Consider the following 24,877-nt stretch of genomic DNA (forward strand, 5'->3'; position numbering starts at 1 on the left):
CTGAAATATGTTTAGGACTGGCAACAGGGGTCAAATAGCATGATTAGCACTATTAGCAGTTCTTGTGATTTTTGTTGTCCGTATTGCAGTGTTTAGCAATTTCTTTTAAAAGCCTATACTCTGGAATCATCTGAATAAAGTAGTAAAGGAAAGGAGGTTTTGTAAACACTATATTTACACCCCTTGAAGTCAGAAAAAATAAATATCTTGACAATGTGACTCCCTAGGGCTGAAAATTACAGAAATCAAATAAAAGTAGATGGATTTCAGAAGCTGTGTATATGATTTTTAGCCATTCTTCGAAGTTTAAGGACACAAAACCGACTGGTAGTATTGCTTTTATTTGTGTTTAAAGGTCATTCAGGGTGTACAAGCCCATTTTGGGCTGCTGTGGACAACCAGGCTAAATGCTCTACAAGAACCTTTGTAGGCTAAGAGGATTGCATCTAGACCTTGTGTGTGGTCCCAAACCATTCCCCAGAGACCCTTGTGAGTGTTATGTTGTTGATCCAAACTGCATTACTAAGTCTGATGCCCAGAAGCATTTGAATGATGTTGCTGCAGTGCTTAGAGTGGAAAAAGTTTCCAAAAGAGGCCCAAGGGTGATGTCTTTCCTAATTTTAGATTTGATTTGATTTGATCTACCTGAAAACAGGGTATCAGGGTACGGACCATGTCTCTGCAAAGTCTGGTAGAACCAAGTGATAGAAAAGTTGAGGTTTGCTGGGAGGAAGTGTGTTGTTTAGACCTTGAATTCTGTTGTTTCACTGGTTGAGATTGCATTTCTAATTATAAGCAGAAATACACCTAGGAAAACAAACACTATATAGAAATTTGTTGCTCTTTTAGTAACAGTGATGCTTGCAGTTACTGACCATGTTTTATAACCGGACATTCTGTGGTTTTGTAGGATGCTGAGAAACGAACTCCTCTTCATGTTGCGTCATTCCTGGGGGATGCAGACATCATCGAGCTTCTCATTTTGTCTGGTAAGGCAGTGTCCCTCCCTGTTATTAACTGCTAAATTAGGTAATTTTAAAGCTACAAGGAATACCCAGCAAAGCATATATGAGTGAGCTTTGGGCGGTGCTATGATTTCTGAGTTTCATGGAGCTGGTTGCAGTTGTTGCAAACTTAGGAAATGTATTTAAATTTGGTGATACAATTATAAAACATGCACTGTGACTGACTGGAATTAATAAATGAACTAGTTTTTAAAAACTTCTGAAGCGTTCAAACTGACAATATTTGTGGATTCAGAAACTTGCTGAAATGCGTATTTGAAATGTGGGCTCACATCCTGGAGTACAAGGCAGGAATTCCTGTTAAGCAAAAATTATTATGGAATAATAGCAAAAAAGTTATGAATTAGTTTGGATGAATTGTAAGTGGTGTTTACATTAGAAACATGATTCTAAGAGTCAGGAAGTTGATTTGGAGAATAGAAACTGTGCAGTAGGATGTATGTAAACAAAAAAAAAATCAAAAAATGTTTGCAGACTGTTGTAGTGACAGAAACCACAATTGAAATATGTCAGAACAAAGCATAAAGCAGACATCTCTCAAGAAGTACACATGATTCATGGCAAGCTGCTGGATGTGCTTCCAGATTTCAAAGGCGGTGCTTTTCTAAACTAGAGAACTGTAAGGGTAAAGCTTATGGGGATTTAAGAATGTGGGATTGAAAGGAACATTATGGTACAAACATGTAGCCCCGTGCAAGCAGCCTTGCTATATGATTGGTTTCACAGATTATTAGAGTTCTTTAAATGAGTTGCATGGTTTTTTTAGAAAGTTATTTCAGAACTATCAGTCCTATGACTGCAAGGCACCTTCTGATTTTCAGCCTTGAATCCTAGAATAATTTCGGCTGGGAGGCGTTTCTAGAGTTACCTGATCCAGCCCCCTGCTTAGAGCACCAGCCAGTTTCACGATTCGATCAGGCTGCTGACAGGCACACGCAGACCGCACAAACATATTTCTTCAGATTACCAGCCTAACCACACCTGGAGAAGGCAGAAAGTGAGAATTCAGTTTGCTGTAGCTAATGTGTTTCCTCTCTGTATTTTTGGGGGATTTTTCAGTTGTTTAATTGTTTAATGAGGGTGACTAGTTGGACATACATGTACATCAGATCTTTCTGCTCTAACCCTGATGCCAGCAGAACGATTTACATGAACATTCCTCTGCTGACAGGTTATGCTTGGATGAGTTTTCATTATGCTAAATGTAAACATAATTTTCTTCACTGGGAGGTGAGAGTTAATATACTTAATCTGTGCACGTATTCTTGCAGTGCATGTCATTTGTCACATACTGTTGTTCCACTGTGCCGTGAGAAGATTGCAGGAGCAATGTCGGTTTTTAGAAGTTTTACAAGTAACAGCACAGGCAATATCCCATAAACAGAAAGGTGAAGCCGTTCTGCCCATTCCTCCCCTGAATCCCAGTGACATCTAAAAATGTCCTGGTGAACGTTCTTGTTTTCGGTTGCGTTGCTAATGAGGGAAGGAGACGTTCTAGTGTTCTCCTGGGACACTTAGTTCCAGCACCTCACTGCCAAAGTGTCATCCACGGGCTGTAGCGTTTGTCTGGTCACAGCATGAAATGCCGGTGATACATCCTCATCCTTTTCTATATATCCAAATGAGCGTGAAAAACTTCGAATATGGACTTTTAAAAATTGGACTTCGTGTCAGTGGGACTGTGCTGGGGCTCAGTCTGCAGGAACTGTGTGGAGCTTTCCCAGCCAGCTCAGCATGAGGCACAATTAATCTGGTGTTGCATACTCTACCTATTTGTTGTCCTTTAATCTCTGAAGTATCATCGCTTATGGTGAGCATGAGTACTTGTATCCAAGAGCAGGTTTGGAGGTTTGTGAGGTTTTGAGGAGCAGATTTACGGGTTATTATAAACACTTCTTTGTTACTATGATCTCTCTGTGAACTAGGCTCCAAAGGCAACTGCAGCACCTTCCCTCTGCTTCACCGCTTCATTCAGTAAACTGTCTTAGTGAAAGCGTATCATAAAAGATTAATCTGATTGTAACATTTAGTTACGTAAGCAGAAAAACTTTGTTGTCTGATTTAAAATGAAAGGGTGTTCTCACAGAGAGAAAGCACGAAATGTTTGCTGTTGGCATCAAAAAATAATATTCCCAGCATGAGCAGAAGCTAGGGAGAGTAGCAACCCATTGCATTTTGTACAGGGCTCAGGAGAGAAATTAAATGAAATATGCACATTCTGAGATTTGTGGCCCACGAACTGATGGCAGCACAAATAAATGTAGTGTCTAATGAATAAAACTTCTGCCCAGGTGGTTGGAGACAGACCAGAAATGGCTTTCTAGGTAGCCACTGAAATGCAGTCTGTTTGGAATGGATATAGGAGAGAGAGTGCCAGATCCCTCAACTGGTATGAATCACCCCGGCCCATTAAATGTCAGAGCTAGGTAGATTTACACCAGCTCAAAGGTCTGATCTGTAATCATACGGTTCAGACTGGGGAAATGGGCTATGTGGTTTTGTTTTTCCAGGCTGCGTGAAAGCAGGGAGCTTTGAGCCCTTCTCTTTCTCCTCCTTTCTGTCAAGAAGGACCAGGGTAACCAGCCATCTCACGTAAACGAAGCTCTGTGTGATGACGCATGATGGATGTGCAAGATGAACTGTCTGGGCAAATACAAGCTCCTTTCTCATTTGTGCCGGTGCCTCTTCCCATCCTGGGCTCTGAGCTGGTGCTCGAGGGCATAACGTGTGAGCTCAGTCCCTTACGCCTTGTTCTCCACCACGGAGCTTGCGATCTGGGCAGTTATCACCACGCCTCGCTATTTCAGATGGCTCCGAGCTTCCCGGCGAGAAGTTTTATGTGCTGGGGGCGTGCATGCAGTATTGACGTCTGTCCTTCATAAACTGCGCAGCACCTGAGGAGGAGGACAGACCCCACTGTGGTTTGGGAGGGTTCCTGGTGAGCTCTGCCGCGCAGGTTTGGAGGGGAGACTGTCCCGTGGGCAGCGCGTTCTGGCCCGTCGCGGTTGTGTAGGCAGCAGGGGAAGGTGCTGTGTAACCAGCGCTTCCCTGTAGGGCGGGCTAAGGGCTAGGTGGGCTGGAGAGGCAGCCTGCTCCCTGCCTGTCCCCGCGCTTCCAGACTCCTCTCCTTGGGGCTTTTGGGCATTCCCCTCGGGTGAAAGTCTGGAGGGTGTCCCAGGGCTGTCCCCTCTCTCCTTCCTGAGTGACCCCACCTGGGGGATCCCCAGGCCGTCTCCCTCCTGGGCAAGTGACTCGGACTTGCGTTCAGGGAGATCCTGCCCGACCTCCTGTTCCTGGCGTGCGGCTCTCGGGTTTCCGTGCTCACCTCCAGCACGATGCTGGGTGGCTGCCACGTTGTGGGCCCCAGTTCCATCTGCCGGGTGGTGCCGCTCTGTTACATTTTATTTGTGCTGGTCTTTGCTTTGTATTATTTGTCAGGTTGGGGGGGGGTGGTGTTATTCCTTACATTTTTGTGTGTCTGTTGCTGTGTCACGTAACAGAAGTCGGAAAGGTGCACGTTAATAATATCATTAATAGGTTAAAGACTAGAATTTCCTTCCTCCATTGACCATCCCTAATTTCAGAGGTTTAGACTGCAGAATCTGGATTTATTGGGGACCTGTGGATTTGGCAGATGTGGCTGGATGGAAAATTGTACTTTGGTTGGATAAAGACATGTTAACTTCATTCCTGAAAGTCAGCATCGGGTTGTTTATTTCAGATCTCAAAAGAACAGATTTATTTCCTCTTTTGGCAGAAAAATTTGGGAGTGAAAGATGGCAAAGATTACAAAACAGACATATTAAAGAAAAGTGGATTACAGAAAGTTTCCTCTCAGTTGATTTTATCTGTAATGTTATATATTATGTTGTCTAATTCAGCCTCACAGAGCAAATCCAACAGCCAAGCCTTCAGGCCCATGGGTACAAGCCCTCCCGAGGGCAGAGTGCAGGGGATGGGGCTGAGAAACGGCTTTTCTCTGGAGAGAGGAGGGGTTTAAGTGGATGTTTTTTGGGGTGAGTGGGTGCTGTGGCTACCTGAAAGGATGTTAAGGGGAATGGTTTAAAGCAGCTCATCTTTCCAAGGATACGAAGGACACCACATACACCATGTTGAGTGTGTTACCAGGCCTCTCTGTCCTTGTAAATACACAGATTAATTCACGGAGTATTGTAGGAAGTGCATCGAAACATGGTTAAGGTACTTGGTCCAGAGTGAAGAGAGGGGCACTGAATTTCTGGGTGACTTTGGGAAAACATTGTAGATGGACTTGAAAATTTAAGCTTCTGATTTTTGGACACAGTTCGTTTTAAGTGCCTTAGCATGTTGTAGGGCACTTAGTCTTTGGAGTTGGATTTCTGTGTTAGCCAGTGCTTTCAAAGTGCTATGCCCCAGGCTGTCACAGGGTGGACATTCCGGTCTGTGAAGCATAGAGAACACCTTTGAAAATGTGGGCATTGCTCGCTGGGTGCCTCTGCTTGATCTCCTTTGAAATGGCAGATATTTTATGTCCCTGAGGAAGTGCATCAGTGCTGGTTAAGTTTTTTTCGTTGTCATTAACTATTGCTTGCAAGAAACTACTGGGAACTTAAAAGCTGAATTTTGGTGAAAGAAATGGGCAGCTCAGAGGGAAACATTTTGACATGTCTCTTCAGAAAATGTGCACCTCAGTAAATGGACAACAGCAGCTCCTGTAACAGGCAACAGATGAATTGTGCAGCTCTTTAAAATCAGAAATCACAAACGTATTCAGCTGATGCACTGAATTAGATATGTAAGAGCAATTCCACTTTGTCACGTAAAGAGCCCCAAAGCACAAATAGGTAAAGGGATGTGCAAAGCGGCTGAGGAAGAAAAGGCTGACAGCATGCTGTGTGTTACTTTATTTATACTGGTATTGTGTTGCTTTTATTATTTTCTTTAGCTGTTTTCTTGGCAACTATTTCAGTTTCTCAAAGGGTAAGTGGATCAGTGAGAGGCATGAATAGCTACTGACAGAAACACTTCCCTAGGTTTTCTAACCATCTTCATATTCACCAGTGCTACTGGAGTTGTTGAATACCGAGGAATGGTATGTTTGTCACGCTTTGCTACTCCACACATAAGCCTTTCTGATTTGCAACCATCTGCTTGTAGGAGTTAGTGAATGGGTAGAAATAAACCAAAAGAAACCTTAGGTAAGAACATCAGGCAAAACCCCAAGGCAAATACAAAATAAATTTTGAAACCCCAAAAGAGGTATCTGGTGGCAATAATTAGGAATTCGTCTGGGCAGTTTGTGTCCCCAAGACCCCTGCTAGGCCAGATCAGTGTAAGGGAAGGTGCCTCGGGACAGTTCAGGGGGTTGTTGCCTTCCAGAGTGTCTCCAGAGCCTCGGGCAGGTGGGCAAAGAGCAGGGTACTAATGCCTGTCAACCATAATTTATGGCCTTCTCGGTGAAGACAAAAGAGGCTAACAGCTTCCTTGCTTAGACAGATTCATTAGAAAACTCTTTGAAACTATTTTCTTTTCTAAAGGGTTTTTTTCCAGAGGGCAGGTTGTACACCAGGTACCAGGTTCTGAGGTGAGTTGGGAGGATTGCCTCTAATTGTTGCAATAGTTAAAAAAGTGCATTTCTTTTTCTTGCAGCCAAAAAATAATATCCACCTTGTGGAAATATGAAATAACTTGTTTCTTCTCTGATTATCTAGCACAATTCCCAGTAACCACTGTGATTCAGAGGCAAGCACCGTGATGATCCTGAGAAAAGGCTCTTGGAAAGTATTTCTGATTCAGAGAGTGTGATCTATTAATCACAGGCTTTTGTATATTTAAGTTATGATGCAAAATGAAGCTTAAGAATCTCTTTGTTCAAGAAGTTCAGAGGCTCATCCAGGCGATGTGCATGATGCTTGTGCTCCTCTAAATTTTTTCCTGCATATGCTGATCTTCTCAGACTAGTACTGCTACCTACAGACCTGAGAGGCACATTTTCAGGTTAAGCCCTTTTTAAAACTAGTTGCTCTAGTCCTTTCCACTGGTTTATCACACAAATACAGGATTTTTTTTTTTTTTTTTTTTTTGTCTGCAGTCAGCCAGAACTGCTGTAGTTGTTAAATATTCTTCCATTACCCTTTTTTCTGGCGAGCCACTCCAAACCCATCCTCTTGTGCAGCTGTCTTTATCAGAGTACACATTAGCAGTGAACAGATTGTCTCCTTCATCCCTCTTCTGATGTTTGCTGAACAACACCCACAGAAGCTAAGGTAGTCGGTGCCCAGTTTCCTCCTCAACCTGAGCATTTCCTGGTCCTGTTTTCTTGATCCCAGCAAGATTTGCAAAGCAGAGAAGCAGTTACATCTTCTAGTGGTCTCCCTGATGAAGCTGGGAACAAGAGATGGCTTGTTCAGGCTGATTCCCTTCATTATGTCTGCAGACAGCAGCAGTGCTGTGAGCAAAGGGTTGCTTTTTTCCCCCCTACTGTATCAGCTGATCTAAAAAAATGCCTATACATAGGTTTACGTGTACATACATATATACATATGTAATCCTCTGCAACAAATCTTGCTGTAAACGAAGCTAATCCTGGTAACAGTCTGACCTGTCCAGTTCCTTCCTTTCCCAATGATGGTTTAGCTCCTGTCTATCTGGGATCTGGAAATGCATTTCAAGGTGAACAGGCTGCCAGGAGAGTCACGGTTAGCACCCGGAGTACCACACACGGCTCAGCTCTCAGGGAACAGCTGGGCAAAGCTTTTGGTGTGGCACCCAGGGCATGGATGTAACCTCTGCTGTTTACTTGCAGGTGCTCGTGTTAATGCCAAGGACAATATGTGGCTGACTCCTCTCCATCGAGCGGTTGCTTCAAGAAGTGAAGTGAGTAAGATTTGATTACCCTGCTTTTGCACGTGAACGACATGCTGGGGGAGAAAGCAGACCACTGAGAGCAGTGATGCAAACAGGGAAAGCATTTTTGGTGTGCCGGGCCTTCAGCGCTGCAGCTGGAGGCCAGTGTTTACAAGTTAGTTATAGCTGCCTTTGGGCACTGATGTGGTTGATTTTCGCCTTGTGGAATGCTTGACATCACCATAGCAAGTCCTGTTGAGCAACCGTCAGCTGGAGTGGAGTGGGCGACCAGGACTGAAGTGGGTTAGAGTCCACATGGGTCTACAGTGGCCGCATCATCTTCAGGTGGTGAAGTAAAGAGGAATAAATCCATATGGATGTATGCACACTGTGCACGTCCCAGAAGGGAGTGGATATATGTATGTGATCCAGCATGTATTACCACATAGTTTGTTTTGGTTAATTGCATGTCAAGGCAGCCATTAGGTTTTTTGTTAATGCATTTGATTCATGCATAAAAGAGGGTTAGCCCGTATTTCTTCTTCTTGACAAGTAGAAATCTTCTGGCATCGTGTTGTACTTCTTCCGTTGCTGTCTCAAGAAGGAGCAGCAGTAACTGTCAGGAATGCAGCTCAGGCATGACTGTTTTCAACTGCACCATCATTTTTGGCTTTCCATTTTGGACCTCCCTGCATACTTTTATCCTCCTAATACTTAGTTAACAGTGAGCCCAACTGCAGACCGAATTGGCTGCTGGGGACGAGGGGAGGGGTTGTAAAAGAGACAGAGGGTGGCTGTCTTCCAGAGATTGATGGACTTGAATCACCTCCGTCAAAGTCCAACTGCTTGCCAAGCCTGGAGGCAGGAATCCTGGGCTCGCTTCTGAACTCGGGCATTGTTTGGCTGCTGGCTGAGCTTCCCAGCTGCTGGCATCCGCTGAAACCCTCTGAAAGGAATATCTGATAGAGTATGAATGCTGTAATGAGGCAAAATACAAAAAGCCATGTTGGAAAACAAAGGTCAGGCTTAAACCTTAAAAAACAGCCACAATCTTTCCGATGCAGGAATTGCAGTGTGCTTGGCTTCTTTTTCTGGATGTGCCAGAGTACATGATTTTTATTGTCAGTGACAATCCTAACAGAAAATGTATGTCTTTCTGTGTCTCATCTTTAACTCTTTGTCAGCCAAAGGCCAATTGCACAATGAGAAACTGTTTTCCCTCGTGCAGCAGTTGTGGTACCGCGGGGCAAGCGAGCCCCCGGTGCGGCGGTGAGGCAGCAGGGGAAGGCGCCAGCCTTTGGTGCCTTTTCATGGGCTGCTGTAGGTTTTATGAACACACATCTCTCTCTTCTCCGGGTATTTTTCTTTGTTATTTATGTGATAATTGCTACTTCTGGTAATATTTTTGGAACAAGATTCAGCGTTCTGAGGCTCTTTCAGTGCTGCTTTTATTACACAAGCTAACAAGTGTGGAGCTTCAGTATAATAGGACAAAACTGATAACGGTAGAAGTGGATAGCAGTAGGGGAGTTCCTAGTTCCCATTGACGGTAAGAAGAATTTATGGTCCAGAAGCTGACCAGTAGGACTCGGAGTGGTTTTTGAAGTTCCTGTGAGCACAGTTGCTTTTAGAATGACCACCTACAAGTTTTAAGTTTTATTATCAATCTTTTGCTATGAAGCTTTCACAGGATTCAGAAGCTGTCTCCTTACACCCTTTTATAGGTTGATTAAAAGCATGAACGAGTTTTTACTTAAGTCTTAATGCTTTTCAAGTGAGCTTTAAGGCTTTAAATGTTTGTTTACAAATCAACGACCCTTAGGTGTGTCTGTGCAGGATTGTTAGGGGATGCATCAGCTTTCAGCCATAGCCAGTTTGAAAAAGTAAAGAGATTTCACTGTGCTGACTTGGGGTAACTAGAGACACCGAAGGCAGAGGCTTACACCACAGCTGCCGACTGCATGCACATGTAGAAATTACGTTAATAAAAAAGGGATAGCTCATGCTCTCAAAGGGAATAAAATTAAAACTTCCCCATAAGGACTCTAACATTTTGATCCCAAATCTGATAGAGCAGCAGATTTGGAGATGTAAACAAAAATGTGTGTTTTTTTAAAAAGTAAATATTTTTAGCTTTCTCTTTTCAGTCCTCAGTATTTACTTCTGAAAATTCTTCTGTAGCTTTTTCTTTCTTTCATTAAGGGTCGGTTCCTGCTGACTTTATGTCCCAGCTGGATAGGTCTCCAGTGAATTACGTTTAAATGACTTATAAAATAGTAGCCCTTTCATTGAAAATCAAAATCCTGTTGAGACATCAATAGTGAGATATCATTATTGGTGCTGTACGAGATGCGGTGTCACTAAGGACAAAGCTGTTAGAGGATACGTTGTGAGATGGCTGTGGAAAATGAAACGGCCGGGATCGGTTGAGGGCAGAGAACTAAAATCTTAGTAATGGGTGTAGCGTTGCTGCGGGCACCCTCCTGGGCCATTCTAGGTACAGCAGTGCTTTTTAAACACACGGTATGTGTTTCTTATTCACTAATAAAATTTTGGCTGAGCTTGCCAGAAAACTTTCCAGTTTATGGAAAAATAATAAGGTACTATGTAGGACTAGGGCTCTCCCAATTACCAGCTGTGAGTTGTAATTAGCAGACAAGGCTGCTTGAATGCTACTGTGTCCCAGTGGTTCCTTTGTGTTTTGTTTGTTTGTGGGGAAAAAAAAAGAAGAAGAAACAAAACGTAATTTTGAGAGTGACTTGTTTTTTCATCTGACTCGTTTAATGGCAGATGCATGAGTAGAAGCAGAAAAGAACAGATCGTGAATTCTCCAGTAAGGCAGTCTCTCAAGACAGAAAAGTACATTTTCTCACTGGGAAATATGCACTTGTAACCAACAAATTTAACCTTAAAAGATGTTGTTTGGTCTCAGGCTGACAGAATGGATGTTGCAGTGAAGACCCTTGGCCTGTGCTTAGCCCTTGGGGAGGGAAGGAATGCTACTGCTAACTTAGGGACACCAGCATCAGCCCTTGCCTGTGATTCTCATCTTTTTGTGAAGCTAAAATTTTGTTTGCACATACTCTGTTTTATTTTCTTCTTTTTCTTGTTTATAAATAAAACTTACAGCAATTTTCTGTGATTTTACTCTCCATAATGATGTACTTTTTGTTTTGTAAATACTTTCTGTAACACTGAGCTCAAATAAGTACATTAGTTTCTTCACTGAGAGCACAGTTATGATGACCGAGGTACTGAAGGTTAATCAGCCAGACAGGTTGGTCTGTCTGCATAGGCAGCTTCGTGCATCCTAAAATCAAGTTGGGAATTTTTGGTCGTGAGGACACTGCTCTAAATGACAGCAGAGGCGGTGTGTACTCTGGCATTTGAATCAGCAGTACCATTTCACTAGCCTGGGAGGTTGTTTTGGTAAATGTTGTTCTCTTTCCCTCCTCCCGGCCATGTCTGATATCCATAAGTAATATGCATAGGTAATTTGATCAAGCTGCCAAGCAGGTGGGCCAGGTATGTGTTCAAACTGCTTGGCTGTGGATGTGACTGTGTTGCCGTTGCAGGAAGCAGTGCAAGTGTTGATTAAGCACTCGGCTGATGTCAATGCTCGGGACAAGAACTGGCAGACACCATTGCACGTGGCGGCTGCAAACAAGGCGGTGAAGTGTGCGGAGGTCATCATCCCCATGCTGAGCAGCGTCAACGTCTCTGACCGGGGAGGGCGGACAGCCTTGCACCATGCAGCTCTCAATGGCCACATCGAGGTCAGTTATTTAAGAGTGTAATTGATCACTGGTTGATTTATTTATTTTCCCAGTTCAAACAGTGACCTGCTGTGGCTGGGTCTAGACTGAGCCCCGTATCCCTGACCCCCACTGAATGATTCCTGTCGTTCAGCCGCTTTCCAGACTGTGCAAAAGGTTTCCTACCTGCAGGAACAAGACAGTGGCTGGGAAGTACCTGTGCGGAGCCAGCCCGCAGGTGGGGTGTGCACACCGACTGGGAGAGCTGGCTGTGCCACCAGCTCTGGCCACCCAGGTGTGTCCATGGCGCTTTTGGGCCTGACTGCCTGCAAAAATGAGAGCGGCCAAATGGAAAGAAGGGACAACTGGTGGATTCATTCTGTGCTGAAGAAATGATCAGCTGTGTGAGATCCAGTCGGTCTGCTTTTCTAATTAGTGTTCTAGAAAATGCAGTTCTGTTTTTTCTGCTTACATAAGCGAACGCTTCTAGTCTAATTACTGTTTTTATATGAACAAAGCATACCTTGTAAATAAAGCCCCCATGTAAAGGGTTTTGCTGACGTCTTTAGATCCCAGTGCGAGGATCCTCATTTGCCCGTTCCACACCTGAAGACCTAGAGATGGAATAAAAACTCTTAGACTGGAACAGTAGGCATCTGTCAACAGAAACTACTCAGTTCTACTGTAATTAAAAGAAGGAAGAGGAATGGTAGTTCCTGTAAAACGATGATGCTGTTTGGCTGCACTGTAGGAAAGAGATAGTAATGCTTGAGTCTAACCATCATAGTCTAAAGTTCCTGAGCTTTTGGGTAGAGTATATCAGAAATGTTAAAGGAATATATGCCGTTACTAGCCAATCTCTGTGGCAAAGCAGTGTGCAAGAGGAAGGCAATCATCCAGCTCTGTGATTTATGATTTTAGGATGTTTTGCCGAGAAAGTTGTTGAATGAGTTTTCAGTTCTCTTTCTTTTTTCCCCTGATTTTTCTGATGTTTAATGTTGGATGCTTGGCAATGGGGAAGGCAGCTTTTCACCTCTCAGCCATGCTGTCTAAAAGGCCAGCGTCGTGTGCGAAGCAGCCTGGTGCCATGGGCACACACAACTTAATAGAAGTCACCGTGGTGCTGCAAGAAATAGATGTTCCTTGTTGTGAGAGCAAGCAGATTTTAGGGTTTGTTACCTCACAGTCTGAAGAAATCTCGTCCCAATCCGCAAGAAAACCCCTTAAATTGGTCTTAACAGCAAAAACTAAGAGCAGTTAACGTTTCTCTTCCAGGCCTGTTTCTCTTCCAGGTTGTTTGCCAAGCTGAATTTGAAGCACATTGGAGTAGCAGTGCGCTCCGTACCCTCAGCCCCCTCTGTGGACACAGAATTTGTCCTGGTTACCTGTGGCTGTCACCGGTCCATATCATTAATGCGCACAGCTTTGAACAGTATTTGTGTAATTCACAAAGTTATTATTCAAAAGTAGGATTTTGTGATCGCAACTGTATTGCTGGAATGAACTGTTGAGTGTGTGACCTACAGGGTTGGTTTACTCGCTGTTGTTACTTCTAGATGGTGAACCTGCTCTTAGCCAAGGGGGCAAACATTAATGCTTTTGACAAGAAGGACAGAAGAGCTCTTCACTGGGCAGCGTACATGGGTAAGGCTTGGGCGGCTGCTCCTTCTTTTTAATTTCCTATTCACAGACCAACAGCATGTTTTAAGATACGGACAAGAGCAGACCTGGCCGTGGCAAGTGACCATTGTGTTTGCCCTGAAGAGGGAAGGGTTCAGCTGATCTAGACACACACTGTCCATTTATGGTTTTGCAGCTGGTGAGAACTTGGCTGTGATTTCCTTTTTAAGACAGTTGATTGTGGCTTTCTGTGTTGGTTTTTTCATTTTGGTCTTTTTATTCTGACTCTTAACTCCAGCCTGAAGTGTATTTGGGCTTGAAAAACCGCAGGTTATGTTTGTGTCAGTTTTTGCTAAGAACTACTTTATATAAAATGCAGGCAATTAATATCATAAATTCTGCTGATTATGTGTGTTTATTAGCTGAGATATTGTTAGGAAGTGCTTCATAGGCTTTCTTCCTGTTAGGAGCAAATTGTCATCTTTTATTCCAGAGTGGACGAGAGCAACTGATTTGTCCATTCAGAACGTCAGTGGTGTTAGCAAATACTGCTTAATTAGATCAATTGATGTTAACATTCCTTTCAAGTTAAAGGAAAATTTCTTACAGTGGGGCATTGCAATTTAAAAATACTAGAACAAGATTGCCTGTGATAGTGGTCATGCTTGTTCAAGAGTGTTTGTGGGCCAAGCAGTATATTCCAGATCGTAATTTGTGAGGTGTTGTGTGGCCTCAGCCAGGAACCCTTTCATCTGACCTGTCAAAATCTTGATTTTAGTCCTGGCACTTTTGGAAATGAGATAATAGGAGATTTCAAACTGTGAGAAAAGCATATTGTGTGGTTTTTTAATATACACAGACAGATGGAAAGACTCTTGGCAACAGCTGTGATTTGGCTTTTGAGCTAGCGAGCTTTGAACTCCACTCTTTAGAGGTGAAAGGCTTTTACATGTGCTGTGCCATTCCGCATCTCTTTTGCTCTTAATTCTTTTTAGAAATTAATGATGTACTTTTCTGAATATTTAGGTAACGTTTAAGGCCTAAGTTAGCAATGGGTTTTAGGAGGCTGTAGCATAATTTGGACAGAATTTAGATAATGAGACCTGAGCATCTTACCCTGTAAACCCTCGCATAGCTTTATGAATGCTTTAAATATCTTTGGGCACTTTGGACTTTGTCTATAAAGTTTCCTAGGTCCTGCACATGACCGGAGCTGCCTCTGTCATGAAGTGCTGTACAAATCATAAAGGACAGATGTCCATATATGTCCATATAAAGGACAAATTTATATGGTGGTTAACATACGGTATTTTTAATTCTATTAAAGACAGCTCGGCTTCAACATGAAGCGACAAAGACTACTTCCTCAGTTAGCCTTGGTTTAATTTTGGTGGTGGGGCACTATCTGGGAAGGCGGGCCAGGTGGTTTGACACCTTCAGGGAGAGGAGGAAAAAGAAGATACAGGTGGGTTATAAACTGCATTTTGAGATGTTCAGCTCTTTCCTTATATTCTGTAGGATCTGATTCAGGGCTAAGCATTTAACTCCTGAAGACAGATGTTCCGTCAACCTGGCAGACAGCTCTCAATCTGTGTGGCTGTTATTGCAATTATTTTAGTTTGCAGGCTGAGTATATGTGTATGGATTATAAGTTCGGATTCAAACATTTGCAAATCTATATTCAGTATTTTTTTCGCACAGTTTTGAGTTAATGAGACAATTTTGCAGTGTCAAAAACATTATCCAGAGGTCAGTGGATTCAGTAGAAAATCTTGTGTTTATATTGGTAGACTTTGGATCAGATTCTGCACTCACTTGAAATTTGGTTTTCTGTTTGTCCTCAGTGGTGCTAGAAAAGAGGATACCTTCATTTATTAAAGTTATTTTGTATTGCTAACAAAAAACAAGTGTTAGCCAGTTGTGTTTGCAGGTGATGTCACCAGGATGCTGTTTTGGGAGACTTGTATCGTCACGCTCCTGTGTGCTCACTGTTTTTTCTGTAACAGGGAGAACAAAGCACAAACTGTTATTTTTGGAGAAATAAGTGGAAAAGAGGTGTGGTTTTGTTTTTTTAATGACTGGAAAACTAATCCAGTAAAGAAATATTTGACACATCTGGTGAGGGTGAATGCATGGTTTTCTTGACAAGGCCTGGAGCTAGGATTAAGAACATTGGCGAAAATGGGGCTTTTTTCCCTTATAAAACTGTGGGAGCATTGTGAAACAGCACCAAAAAGGGCAGTGCATTAGCAAGAAAGCTGTAATCTGGGAGAAGTGATGCTGTAGGATGGTATACTCATTGTTTACTATCTTTCATCTTTTTAAGGTCACCTGGAAGTTGTTGCCTTGCTGATTAATCATGGTGCAGAAGTGACTTGTAAAGACAAGAAGGGTTACACCCCACTCCATGCAGCTGCATCCAATGGGCAGATTAACATTGTGAAACACCTTCTTAACCTGGGGGTAGAGGTATGTGGTAACCTGTTCTTCGTGGCTTCCATGTTTCTCCGTATTTGGACATATTATTTTCTTCTTTCTTATGGATGCTGCTACAGATACTGGCAGAGATTCTAAAGAAAACCTGTTTTCAGGACCACCTTGTGCTTCATGTGGTCGGTTAGTTCAAGAGCCAGCAAACATTTTGGAATAAAGAATGCCTGATACGGACAGTAAATTCCAGGCTGCCTTGCTAAAGAAATCAGGAAATATGTGCTATTCCTGCAGAGGAAGATGGAATAGTGAAATTTCCCTTGGCTCAACATTCCCTTTGATATGATGAGCCGTTGTTCTCAGCATATACACTGTATACTTTAATAAACAGCAGTTCAGGCTGTTTTAGTTTAGGGACCTGTATTTCCTCAGTAGCTGATGCAGGGATTATTTTCACTCTGGAAAAGAAATTTTTTTTTCAGGGCACAGATTTCTCTTAGTGTAATACTGTCAACTCAGTGGTTCAAAGCAGCAGTGAGATGACCAGAAGAGCCTGCACTGGTTAATCAGTGATGTCAAATAAAGCCATTGCATTTGCCATTGCATTTTCAGCTGACTTGACCTGCCAAAAAAATGTCAGAAGTCTGTGTTCACAGGCTGTTGACTGTGAAGTTGAAGGGCAATAGGTGTTTCCTGTTATTAGCAGTACTGTGCTAATAACTACCTTGAACTTCCACGTTCTCCACCACTGGGGAGATGATCTTTGAGACGTCTGTATTTCATGGAAGGGTATTCATGTCATCCCCGAGTCTTTTGTACAGTCTGTCTTGCCCTATTTTACAGAACGGCAGTTGAATACCAAGTTGGTCATCAAGTAATATAATCTTAATTACATCTTTATAATACTGAGCTAATGGAAGCGGTTTCTTATTGAAGTGAAAATGGCTGTACATTTTCACCTTCCCTTTACTCGGATGCCTTCACTCCCTTCCCAAAAGAAATCTCTGGAAAGAACTCTTAAGCCTAATTCTCTTAACAAAAATACAGTAGTCGCTGGTTTATTTATTTTTTTTTTAATAAAGATTGTGAGCTTTTGTTTATTCTGCTTTCCCCGCTTATATGTAAAAGCTTTCCAGCTTGTTAGAACTTTTGTCATCATCATCATTACATAGTCCTGCTGTCAGCTTTAGGCTTCATACTGGCTTTTAGAAATCGCCAGTAGGATAAAAAGTTAATAATAGTAAAGGTAAAGCATGCCAAATTAAGCTCTCTGCGAGTATATTTTTGTCAATGAAATTTGCTGGTGAGAAATACGCCCTATGACAGTTCAAGCCTCCAGCTATTTCCATTTGCAGTATGTGATGCATTATGTAAAATGGTAAGCTGATGTCTGTAATTTTAACTGTGTCTCCTTGTCTCATTTTAGATTGATGAAATGAACATCTACGGAAATACTGCACTTCACATTGCCTGTTACAACGGTCAGGATTCTGTTGTTAATGAGCTGATTGACTATGGTGCTAATGTAAATCAGCCTAATAATAGTGGATTCACTCCCTTGCATTTTGCTGCTGCCTCCACTCACGGAGCACTGTGTCTTGAACTACTGGTGAATAATGGGGCAGATGTTAACATTCAGGTAAAACTTGCCTTGTAGCTCTTCAGTGTTACTTTACCCTGTTTGCATACCTCAGGAGACTGGAAACTATAAGAACTACAGCATGGTTTTAAATCCTTGATGGAGCTAGAGTGATGCCAAGAATGTTGATCATTGAACTTTTTGGATGAGATTACTCCCTGGCAGAGGAGCTCTCAGTGCCTTGATAAATATGAGGGCAGCTTTAAACTCTAGGCCAGCCACTCTCCTGAAGGCTTGAACCACTACTAAAATATAGTCCTGGGAGCTCTGTCAAAATGTTATCTCAGGGAGTGGTGGTAAGTCAAGGAACTGCTCCTTTCTGGTGTCTTCCTTGCCCCTACAGTACAGATTTAATTACATCTGATTCGAAAAAGCTCCTTTTGACTTTCCCAGCGAAGTAGGACCTGGAAGTTGCTTGTTTACCTATTTTAGAGCCTGAGTTTAAAAGGTCTGATTCTTTTTAGGGTATCTGAATGCTTTTGAATACGATCAATACATGTCGATGAAGCTGAAAGGGACTTGCTGTAATCCAGCAGAGGGTACTGGTATAATTACCAGAAGACTTGAGATCTCTGAGTTCGTATAAGATCTCAACTGCTTTAAACTTCGTTTCTGTTTTCCATCTGTAAAACTGGTCTCCTAGCGTTTAACACCTCTGGCGAGTCCCTTGGGATCAGTGAATAGTCAGTGCACTATTTAAACTCGGAATTATTAAAATGAAATTAGGGATTGTGCTTGCCAATGAATGTAAAACCCCCTGCTGGTAAACAAGATGTGATGTGAGTAGTGGGACTGGGACCACCTTCCCTCGCTATTACCTCAGCTCCTCGGTTTCCCCAGTCTCAGTTTCTTTTTCTAGAACCCAAAATGTTGATCTCTACTCATTGTACCTTCCCTTTCACAAAGCTTCCCTGTTTTCTGATTGTCTTTTGTAGACATCCTGGTTTTGATTGCATGGAAATTTAGGAATAAAAGCTTTTTAATGCAGTGGCTTTTATTCTGGGATGTATCTGTAAAACGCAGATTGATAAACAGGATTTGGTTTTTGAATCTCGGAGACTGCTTCTACTTAGGTTTATGGTTCTTTTGCTTTTCTTTATTCCCCTCTTTGCAGGGATTAGGGAAAATAATGACTGAATGGGAAACATTATTTAAAAATAATATTCAAGAATAATACATCGTATATCTGTAAGTTTCAAATAATAATTAATATTTAATATTATTTAAATACTTTAATAATAATAATAATAATAATTATTATTATTATTAATACCTGTGTCCAGCCAGGCTGTAAGGTCCTGTGTCCAGCCCATTTCCTACTCATCGCTGAGGAACTGTTTTACTTGCATGCACTTACTGTCACATACAGATTTGGTCCTACAGACTTTGGAGGCCAGTGAGGTTTTGTCTGAAGAGCAGCTATAAGGTGTTGAGCTGAGAGACTTCAAATTTTTACCACCGCTCTACATGCTAAATGGCTTTATGTTTTGTTTCTGTTAGAGTAAGGATGGGAAGAGCCCGCTGCACATGACAGCTGTCCATGGGAGGTTCACGCGCTCGCAGACCCTCATTCAGAACGGTGAGTTTCTGCGCCTGTTTAACAGCTCTCCGAGAGAAAAGGCATTTCCAAGGTTGCGGTTTGTAGTTGGTCTGACCCAGAGTGCCAGTGGGCTGTCCTGAGAGCTGCTCAGCTCTCTGTCAGCGTCTGGCTTTGAGCTGCACTGACAGCTCTCATTCCCGCGTGTCATCGCAAGTTGAGATTTTGGTTGTTAACAGAACCCCACATTTGTCCAGCTGACATGGCCCAGCTGAGCTGTTGTGATTCTCAACCTGAAAACAAGTATTCAAAGCTGTATTTGGGTCTTTTATTCTGCTGAGAAGCAGGCACGACTTTCTTTCTCAAATGATTTAAAAACTGAAAAAAAGAAAAATTTTCTAGTTGTCCTCCCTTGGGAACGATGGTGTTCTTCGAGCACAGAGCGTTTTCTCTACTGTCCACTCAGCAGCTGTCCTGTCACCTCCCTTAGCCCTGCTCCTTGCCCTGTCTTCATTAAGTGTTGAATAAATACTCAGGAGGGTGGACTAGCACCACCTTGTTTGTTCTGGTACAGTCAGGATTCCTGATTATCAGTCATTTATCAGGTATCTCTTTTGCCCAAGAATACTAGAGTGTAACTAATATTATTGTTGGAGATCTGGCAGAGGTCTGTTTCCAGCTGACAGAGGTTGCTCTTACTGGTTCTTTGCTTACGCTTCAGATAGTGGCCTGGGGTGGCTGGGTTGGCTGGTTGGTTTTTTTTGGTTGTTTTCCAAAATCCAGATGTGGAACTTAAGTGTGAGGTGTTGAAGAGGGCTGAACAGTTACACTGGAAATGTAATGGCACGTTTACACAAGACTTGTGTTTTAAAATGGAGGTCTTCAGTACACCATGCTTCTTTCAGGTTGTCATGCAAATTATTGTCGTATCTCTCCTTGGATAAATAAAATAGACATAATAAAAGGAGTTTGGGCAAACTGGAAGAGACTGTGCTTTAATGCAATTTTTAGTTGCTTAGTCCGATACGCTGTCTGACTTACAGCTGTTGTTTGCTGTCGGTTGGATTTGTGGGTGAAAGGACTGGCAGTTCTTCATCCAACCTTCACGCCTCTCTGCTCTTCAAGTTACTTGGGTTTCGCTTCTTTCTTCGTTTGCTGCCCCTCTAATTTTAGTCTTGTACTCAGATCTGATTGCAAGTGACTTTATGCCTCATTGCCATGGGATATTGTGGAAGAAAGAAATAGCAACGATAGAAAGAAATGGAGTTTCATTCTGCGGTATTTAATGAGTTGACTAAAGAGGTCTGAATTTCTGGCTGCTGTCTGTAGTAACTTGTAGAGGAAGAATGGATTTCCTTAAGACTGGGAAATTGCAAGTGAGATACCTATCTTTAAAAATGGTGAAAAAGAAAATCTGGCTGATTTTACATAGATCAGCCAAAAATTCTGAAATGAGCAAATGAACAAACTGTTTTTAAACACTTAGGGAGGATCTGGGCAATATCTGGCATAGATTTCTCAAGAGTAAAATATGCCAAAACATCGTAATTCTCTTCTACAGCAGGGTAACAGGCTCTGTGAACGCAGGACAGGCCTCTGACTTTTGTGTGGGCAGGTGGTGTTCATGGAGACCTCCGCTGGGGGAGGCTCCACCCCAGGGGACCTCTTCCAGCATCTCACTGACCTTTATTTCTGTTCAAAATTGCTGTGTAGTGCTTTACTAGAACTTACTGCCGTTATGGCCTGCTGTCTCCTGTGAATAGTGGACATGCAGTAAATATTACTGTATCCTGATGTTAGCAAGACTTTTTACAAGCTTTCATAAAGTATTCTCACAGCAAACTAGTGGGCTATTAAAATATTACAGTGTTGATGCATAACTAGTTGAAAAACTACTCTTTGGACATTATTAATACAGGGATTGTTGCTGAAATGGAAGGTGCAGTGAGGGGTTTTTCCGTTTCCCTCCTGGGTCTGGAACTCTCCAGTATTTTCATTAACAGCTTTGATAGTGGAATAGAAAATGTGCTTTTAACATTTGGAGAAAACACGCAGTTGGGAGAGACTGTTAGCTTGGCAGAAGGCGGAGTCAGAACGGAAAATGTTCCTGTCAGGTTGGCGACAGAAGCTGTAGCAGAAGCGAAGCAGAGGAGGCATGCCCCACGAGGAGCGGCGGCTGCAGCGGCGCCCAATGGCAGCAGCTGGCTGGGGGGCGGCTTCCCGGGAAAGGAGCTGGGGCTTGTAGAGCATCAGAAGCTTGTTGACCACAAGTCCACAGCGGCATGGTGCTTAAAAGGAATGGCCAGCCGCGTGCGTGGTGCTGTGCGACGTACAGGAGTGTATAGGTAGGGCTGTAGCCAGCGGCCCTGAGGTAATCCTTTTGCTCAGCTCGGAGCTGGGAGCCGTCAGCTGTAGTACTGCTTCTGGCTTTTGACATTTTGCTTGCAGAAGTATGTGAGCCAGCTGGAGAGGACTGGGGGAAGGACAGGAAAAGTTGGAGTACAAACCTGGCTTACAAGGGGAGATTGAAAAAATTACAGTTCCTTGGTCCAAAAAGAAAACAAGGACTTGATAGCAATCTTTGCATGGGTCAAAAGCCACAGCAGAGAAGAACGGAATAATGTATTTTTCCTGCTTGTGAGGATAGAACATGAGACAACAGGCTTAAATAGCAACAGGGAAAGTTCTACTCAGGCGCTGTTTGGTTGTTCTTTGGTGAGATGCCGAGAAGGCACATAGCACACTTGTTTGCAGCGTGTTCCTGATGGCCTCTTGAACGAATTTATTTCTATTTAACATTGTTGTCTTAAAGGTAAGGCTGAGTGTCAACACCTTTAGGAATGAGGACGTCGTTTCAGCATTTTATTGTTAGTTTAATTCAAGGCACCTACTTATACCTTTGGATGAGCAGCAAGTCTGAAACGTGTACTTGATCACTGTGTGCCACCCTGCTCACCTGTCTCCCACCATTCCCTCCCCCCCCGCCAACAGTGCAGTGGGAAAGGGAGGTGAAAATGCTGCTGCCAGACCACGTGTGGTACCAGGGGCTGACAGCGGACAGCTTGCTGTGGGCTGGCTCTTGGTCTGTGAAATTTAGAGTCTCTGTGGCTGGACTGGTTATGCTGCATTCTCTAGAGAGAAATAACGGTTGTGGTCACCGGTTCATGCTTAATCTTCCAGTGTTAAACTGTATGAAAATGTCTTTTGCAGGAGGGGAAATTGACTGTGTTGATAAGGATGGTAACACCCCTCTGCATGTGGCTGCAAGATACGGACATGAGCTTTTGATTAACACTCTCATAACCAGCGGAGCTGATACTGCCAAGTAGGTGGCTGAAGTGGAGCTGTTTGTAATGATCAAGTGTTCTGTCTGACGCCTGGAAACAGTTACTCCTCACGTTCTGAAGTGTGAAGGTTAAAATGGATAAGCATAATTGTACTGTCCTTCACTGGGTGACACGAGGCTAAAATCTGGACACTTGGGAAGTGCGGAGAGGAAGAAGCCCTGCTAAATTGCTCTTGTGCCCAGTTACACACTGTAGCGCGTAGTATTAGTACTGCTAGTAGTACAAGTACTGCTTCTTTTTCCTAAAGCATTGATATGACACAGTGGTATATAATGTACCTGAAGTACATAGGCATATAAAGTGCATCTTGATCACAGTTATTCCAGAAAGTCTGTAGCGATGAGTTTGTAAAGGAAATGTAATTAAAAAAAAAATCAGGTGCCTTCCAAAGGAATTGTATGCCTGTTCCGTAGTATCTAAAATAACCTAATGTTTAGTGGCCTGTTACACATGGTGGTTATCTTTTTGTCTTATATCTTTTGGAATGACATAGGATAATCCATAGCAATGCAGTACTGCAAAGCAGATGATACCAAGTATTTCTGATCTCGGTATAATTACAGCCTGTCTTGATATTACGTGGTTTCTGATATTAGGTGGCTGAAACAATAGAACTGCTTTTATCACTTGTGATTGGGAGTCTTTTTTGCCTAGAAGGACAAGGACTTGAAATTAGACAGATTTATAAACACTGATAGTGCTTTCTGCTTTAATATTTTGTTTGGGTTTTTTTTTTTCTCTTGCACATGTGTCAAGACTGCACCCACAATGTGATGTGTTGTCATCTCGAACATTGGCAGGTGCTTGACTTTTAAGAGTACTTGAGTATTGGTTACTTATGGCCTGTCAAAAGAAAGTAGCAAACCTGAAGGTGGACAAAGCGGGCTGTAAGACCAGAATAATGCAATGCCATGAGGGATATCTGTGCCAGGTGTTAAAGGGACCATAGGATTTCACGAATGTAAGTTTTTGGCAATTACCTGCACATACCTCCAAAATGTAATTTAAGAGTCTTCTACCTAGAACCTACCATAGAATTCAGTGACTTCTCTTGACTTACCTAGTTAGGAAAACCTGCTTTCAGATGCAAATTAGCTGGTTTTAATTTTGAAGATACTTGCAGCTCTCTGTATTTTGTTTGTTTGCTTGATAATATTTGAGAAAGTGGCACATTTGCCCATATTCCTTTATCAAGTATGACTGTCACCACGCAAACTCGGAAGATGGAACAGATCCTCAGTTGGCATGGATAATGAAATTCCACGTCGCTCGCTTTTATCACTATAGCCAGCATGAGGATCTTGGTGTCTAAATAGCTGTGTATTTTTCCTAGCCCTTTCTCTAGTACAGTTCATCAGTCTGTCTCTTATCTTAAGGTTTAAAGGAAAAATGACGTGCAGTGGGATAGCCCACTCTTGGAATCAGGGTGATCTAGTCAGAAATTTCTATTTCACACTTGGGTGACTGGAACATTGATAGAATAAAATCCTTTTTCCAGCAGCAGAAATAAGTGAAATAAGAAGTTGGCTCAGAGATACCAGGCAGATGCTACTGTCTGTGCTAAACAAGGATCGCTGAAATGCTGGGGAAGGGCTTTCATATGTGCTGCATGTAAATAACTCTGGCTGAGCTCCCCAGATTGGCTTTGAAAAGAAAATTCTGCAGCATTGTTAGCAACAACAACTGCAGACAGCTTGGTCAGTCTTTTTGAGGCAGCTGCATTTAAAGGAAAAGTGTGTAAGTGGTGGGAGGAACCAGTGTGAACAGCGTTACAGAAGTGTGACACTGGTTAGCAGATGTGCAGATAGTGTATATTGATGGAAACCAGCCAAAACGTATGGTGGGTGGAAATCTTGACTGAAAAGAAGAAAAATACAGCTTTAGATAACTAGGTGGAGGAGGAGATAGAGGGAGATGGATGTGGAAAGAAGCACGGCAATACAGAATGTCCAATGTTAGCTTAAATGAATCCACAGCTAAAAAATGCAACCTGTTCATACAGTTGCAGCAGCTTGGTGGAGCTTGTGCCGTTTCCGTCAAAGAACGGGCTGTCAGATTGTCTTTTAGTTGTTTAACTGGGATCTAGATGCTGACACCAGCAATATCAAAATTTATACAGCGCCACAAGTCGGCTCCTCAGTGTAGTAAGGCAGCAAGGAGGATGCATTTAATGTGAAGACAGAGGAAGGATGGGCTTGTGGATTCTGGAAAGATTAAGTTTTTTAAAAACTTACAAACCAAAATTAGTTAGATCTACGTACAAAATGTTGGAGAGAGCGACATATCTCTACAAACATCCACTTTCATTTTTGTCTAAAGCTTCATAAGTAACTATGATTTATGGTGAGTCTTGCAGAACGACAGATTCCTTCATCTTTGGGTCTGTATCTGAAATCCTCTTCCGTAAGGTGATCGTACTCTCCCATCCAGTTCTCTTGCAGACATGAAGGAGACCTATGAATCCACCTGCTGTTGTTTGAGAGTTGCCATTTTTCAAAAACCTGTCTGCTGAAGCCGGCAGTAGATGATAATCTTGTCACCATGGTTGCTGTCAGAGGCTCCATGTTTGTGCGCGCTTGGAGGACTGCCTGCAGGATAGTATTTCTAGAATAACAAGATGCTTTTCGCAAAAGCAACGCTAAATGGCAGAAGCCAAGATGTCCAAATCCAAAAGTCTTCTAAGACAGTAAACACCGGCA

At 42.7% G+C, this 24,877-nt stretch overlaps 1 protein-coding gene across 4 annotated transcripts in view; it reads left to right on the forward strand.

Moving 5' to 3' along the window:
* Positions 1-24,877, forward strand: part of ANKRD44 (ankyrin repeat domain 44) — a 143,657-nt gene that overhangs the window by 72,969 nt on the left and 45,811 nt on the right. For all 4 annotated transcript variants that reach the window (XM_080399356.1, XM_080399354.1, XM_080399355.1 and 1 more), the window contains 8 exons: positions 911-989; positions 7,810-7,880; positions 11,426-11,626; positions 13,162-13,249; positions 15,552-15,694; positions 17,082-17,294; positions 18,795-18,873; positions 22,042-22,156. In XM_080399356.1, coding sequence (XP_080255482.1) covers positions 911-989; positions 7,810-7,880; positions 11,426-11,626; positions 13,162-13,249; positions 15,552-15,694; positions 17,082-17,294; positions 18,795-18,873; positions 22,042-22,156 — 989 coding nt within the window. The remainder of the gene's footprint in view (positions 1-910; positions 990-7,809; positions 7,881-11,425; positions 11,627-13,161; positions 13,250-15,551; positions 15,695-17,081; positions 17,295-18,794; positions 18,874-22,041; positions 22,157-24,877) is intronic.

Source organism: Falco punctatus, assembly GCF_963210335.1.
Source record: "Falco punctatus genome assembly, chromosome: 8".
In the NCBI taxonomy this organism is placed as follows: Eukaryota; Metazoa; Chordata; class Aves; order Falconiformes; family Falconidae; genus Falco; species Falco punctatus.